The sequence below is a fragment of the Cebus imitator genome, unplaced genomic scaffold (assembly GCF_001604975.1).
Source record: "Cebus imitator isolate Cc_AM_T3 unplaced genomic scaffold, Cebus_imitator-1.0 Scaffold233, whole genome shotgun sequence".
NCBI lineage: Eukaryota > Metazoa > Chordata > Mammalia > Primates > Cebidae > Cebus > Cebus imitator.
Genome location: NW_016107548.1, coordinates 2,678,530 through 2,682,726, shown reverse-complemented (window position 1 = coordinate 2,682,726; position 4,197 = coordinate 2,678,530). Strand labels below are relative to the sequence as shown.

Genomic DNA, 4,197 nt, shown 5'->3' with positions numbered 1-4,197 from the left:
CTCCGCCTCCTGGGTTCAGGCAATTCTCCTGCCTCAGCCTCCTGAGTAGCTGGGATTACAGGCACGCGCCACCATGCCCAGCTAATTTTTTGTAGTTTTAGTAGAGACGGGATTTCACCATGTTGACCAGGATGGTCTCGATCTCTTGACCTCGTGATCCACCCGCCTCGGTCTCCCAAAGTGCTGGGATTACAGGCTTGAGCCACCGCGCCCAGCCTACTTATGCAAATTTCTATAGTCAACTTGAATTTCTCAGAAAATGGGATTTTTTTTTTTTATAGCATTGTCAGGCAGCAAATTTTCTGAACTTTTATGCTCTCCTTCCCTCATAAAACTGAATGCTTTTAACAGTACTCAAGTCACCTCTTGAATGCTTTGCTGCTTAGAAATTTCTTCTGCCAGTTACCCTAAATTATCTCCCTCATGTTCAAAGTTCCACACATCTCTAGGGCAGGGGCATAATGCTGCCAGCTCTTTGCTAAAACATAATAAGGGTCACCTTTGCTCCAGTTACCAACGAGTTCCTCATCTCCATCAGAGATCATCTCAGCCTGGATTTCATTGTCCACATCACCATCAGCATTTTGGACACAGCCATTCAACAAGTCTCTAGGAAGTTTCACACTTTCCCACATTTTCCTGTCTTCTGAGCCCTCCAAACTGTTCCAGCCTCTGCTTGTTACCCAGTTCCAATGTCACTTCCACATTTTTGGGTGTCTCTATAGCAGCACCGTACTCTACCAGTACCAATTTACTGTGTTAGTCAATTTTTACACTGCTGATAAGGACATACAGGAGACTGGGCAATTTACAAAAGAAAGAGTTTTATTGGACTCATAGTTCCACGAGGCTGGAGAGGCCTCACAATCATGGCGGAAGGTGAAAGGCACATCTCACATGGTGGCAGAAGGGAAGAGAGAATGAGAGCCAAGAGAAAGAGGTTTTCTCTTATAAAACTGTCAGGTCTTGTGACACTTATTCACTACCATGAGAACAGTATGGGAGACACTGGCCCCATGATTCAATTATCTCCCACCAGGTTCCTCCCACAACACATGGAAATTATGGGAGTACAATTCAAGTTGAGATTTGGGTGGAGGCACAGCCCAAACCATATCACATTTGTTGTTTGCATTGTCAGATTTTTTTTTCTTTTTAAATTTTATTGCATTTTAGGTTTTGGGGTACATTTGAAGAACATGCAAGATTGTTGCATAGTCACACACGTGGCAGTGTGATCTGCTGCCTTCCTCCCCATCACCCACATCTAGCACTTCTCCCCATGCTATCTCTCCCCAACTCCCCTCCCCGCACTGTCCCTCCCCTATTTCGCCCCAACAGACCCCAGTGTATAGTGCTCCCCTCCCTGTGTCCATGTGTTTTCATTGTTCAACACCCCCCTATGAGTGAGAACATGCAGTGTTTGATTAGGGACATGGATGAACCTGGAAACCATCATTCTCAGCAAACTGACACAAGAGCAGAAAATCAAACACCACATTGTCAGATTTTTAGAAAAACTCTTAATGTTTAAAAATCTTATTGTAAAGACTTAAGATGGAAAGAGCATGCGCTTTAGATAGAAATTTGAATTCCAGTTTCATTACTTACTGGCTTTGGGGAAGTTATTTAACTCCTCATAAACTAGTTTCTTCATATGTTAAAATTTAATTAGTAAAACTTAGTGCATAGGGTTTTTGTAAGTATAAGTTAGAACATGTTTGAAAAGCACTTAGCACCAATGACAGGTACTTAAGTTAATGTTAACCATTATTATTATTGATGATTTGTTGTTGTTGCCAAATCATGGATTCATTCTTTTCTTCCACTTTGTATTCTTCCCAGTTAAATGACAACTTCCTTCTTGCCACTTATCGGTGCCAGGCAAATACCACAAGGCTGGAACTGAAGGTAAAAATATTAGAATTTACCTGTACTTGAATGTTTGGATTTCCTTTTTCCCGCTGGTATATCTTACAACATATGATGTTATTTGTTTGCATTTAATTTCTCCCTGAAATGAATTGTTTTGGAGTAATGAATTTTTAGTGACCAGTCAGGTTGTAATTTAGGCCAAACCACAATCTCTGCTATTACTTCGCAATCACCTTCTCTGAAATCATTGATTTTTTTTTTTTTTTTTTTTTTNAGAAACTGGGTTTTGCCGTGTTTCTCAGGTTGGTCTCAAACTCTTGGGCTCAAGCAGTCCACATACCTCGGCCTCCCAAAGTGCTGGGATTACAATGCATGGGATTACAGGGGTGAGCCACCATGCCCAGCCTAAAATTACTGGTCCTAAAATTTCCTCTAACTGAAACATTTTTTTCAAGTTTTCTATTATAGAAAGTTTCAAACGTTTATAAAAGTAATAAATCCCCATGTATTAATCACACAGCTTCAGCAATGGTCAACTCATGGCCATCTTGTTTATGCTATCATTCACTACCCTAAAATATTTTGAAGCAAATACAAGATATTCATCATTTCATTTAGTATGTCTAAAAGATAGGTACTCCCTTTTTTTTTTTAACATAACAACACTATTATCACACCTAAGAAAAATCAACAATATTTTTTAATATTATAAAATATTTAATGTTCAGGTTTTACTGATTTTTATTTTATAGCTTAAGCCAGTCATTTTCTAAATTAACTTAGTTATTTAAGTATCTGGGCATTCACCATATATTTTTCTACCTTCTGAATTTTGCTGATTGCATTCCAGTGATATCATTTATTACCATACATTCTAGAGAAAACCTTTTAAAGTTTTCTTTAGCAACTTAATGACATAGTCATTTTTATAATTAAATACTTAGCATAGCACACAAATCAGTTTTAGTGATTTGTAGTGGGATTCATTTTGATAGAACTATGATCCAAAAATTAAGGACTGTAACTTTTTTCCTGGTGTTCTGATGTTTTGAAACTCAAAGGTTTTTTAATAAAACTTTTCAAGAGAGATGCCGTTACACAATATTTTTTTCACATCTGGTTAAGGAAGTTTCAGGAAAATATGATTTTTCCCCTAAACAATTCATTTTGGTCTGCATACATTCCCTTTTATGTACTTTGAAAGAGAAATGGAAAACTGAGAAAAATTTATTTCTAAAAAAAAATGAAATTTTTTTTTCAGTAAGTAACCTAATTAAACATTTTACATTGAGCAAGTTTCTGCCAATAAATTTGAAAGTAGTCTAAAAATTGTTTAAAAGCAATGTTCTCTTTTTTTTTTATTTTTTAGTTTTTGAGATGGAGTTTTGCTCTGTTGCCCAGGCTGGAGTGCAATGAGGCAATCCTGACTCACTGCAACCTCCACCTTTCTGGTTCAAGTGATTTTCATGCTTCGGCCTCCTGAGCAGTTGGGATTACTGGCATGTGCCACCATGCCTGGCTAATTTTTGTATTTTAGTAGAGACAGGGTTTCACCATGTTGGACAGGTTGGTCTCAAACTCCTGACCTCAGTTTATCTGCCTGGCTCCAAAGTGCTGGAATTACAGGCATAAGCCACCACGCCCCACCATATTCTTCTTTTTTTAATTGGATATAATAATTTTAAAGTATAGAAGAATGACAAAATGCCTGAAAAGAGCCAAGAAAATTATGAGAAAGAAGAAAAGGTGGAACTTGCTTTGCCATATGATAAAACATACCATATAACTACCATAAAATAATGGAGGATATTTCTAAGCCTAAATAAATAGGCCATGCAACAGAATAACCTAGAAATAGAACCCAGAATACATTTCACATTTATGGGAATTTAGGGCATGACATTTCTATTTTAATAGAAGGGAACACTTCTGTTAAATCAATATTTCTATTTAAAAATTGCTGTTGTCACAACTGGCATCCATCTGGAAGAAAATTAAATGAATTATCTTATGCCATATATCAAAAATAAATTCGGATGAATTAAGTACCTACTTATTTTAAATAAGAAGACTCAATTGTCTAACAGATAATAATTGTCAATAAAATATAAATACAGCCTATAATTGTTACAATAAAAACCACCGAGTAAGGAAGATAGGCAAAGGATATGGATAGGCAAGTCACAGAAGAGAGGATTGGGCACAGTGGCTCACCTCTGTAATCCCAGCACTTTGGGAGGCCAAGGCAGGTGGATCATTTGAAGTCAGGAGTTCAAGACCAGCCTGGCCAACATGGTGAAACCCTATCTCTACTGAAAAAAA

At 37.3% G+C, this 4,197-nt stretch overlaps 1 protein-coding gene across 2 annotated transcripts in view; it reads left to right on the top strand.

The window, feature by feature from the left end:
- BBS7 (Bardet-Biedl syndrome 7) overlaps positions 1-4,197 on the top strand; it is a 49,863-nt gene that overhangs the window by 33,224 nt on the left and 12,442 nt on the right. For both annotated transcript variants that reach the window (XM_017497584.2, XM_017497587.2), the window contains exon 13: positions 1,846-1,911. In XM_017497584.2, the coding sequence (XP_017353073.1) occupies positions 1,846-1,911 (66 nt within the window). The remainder of the gene's footprint in view (positions 1-1,845; positions 1,912-4,197) is intronic.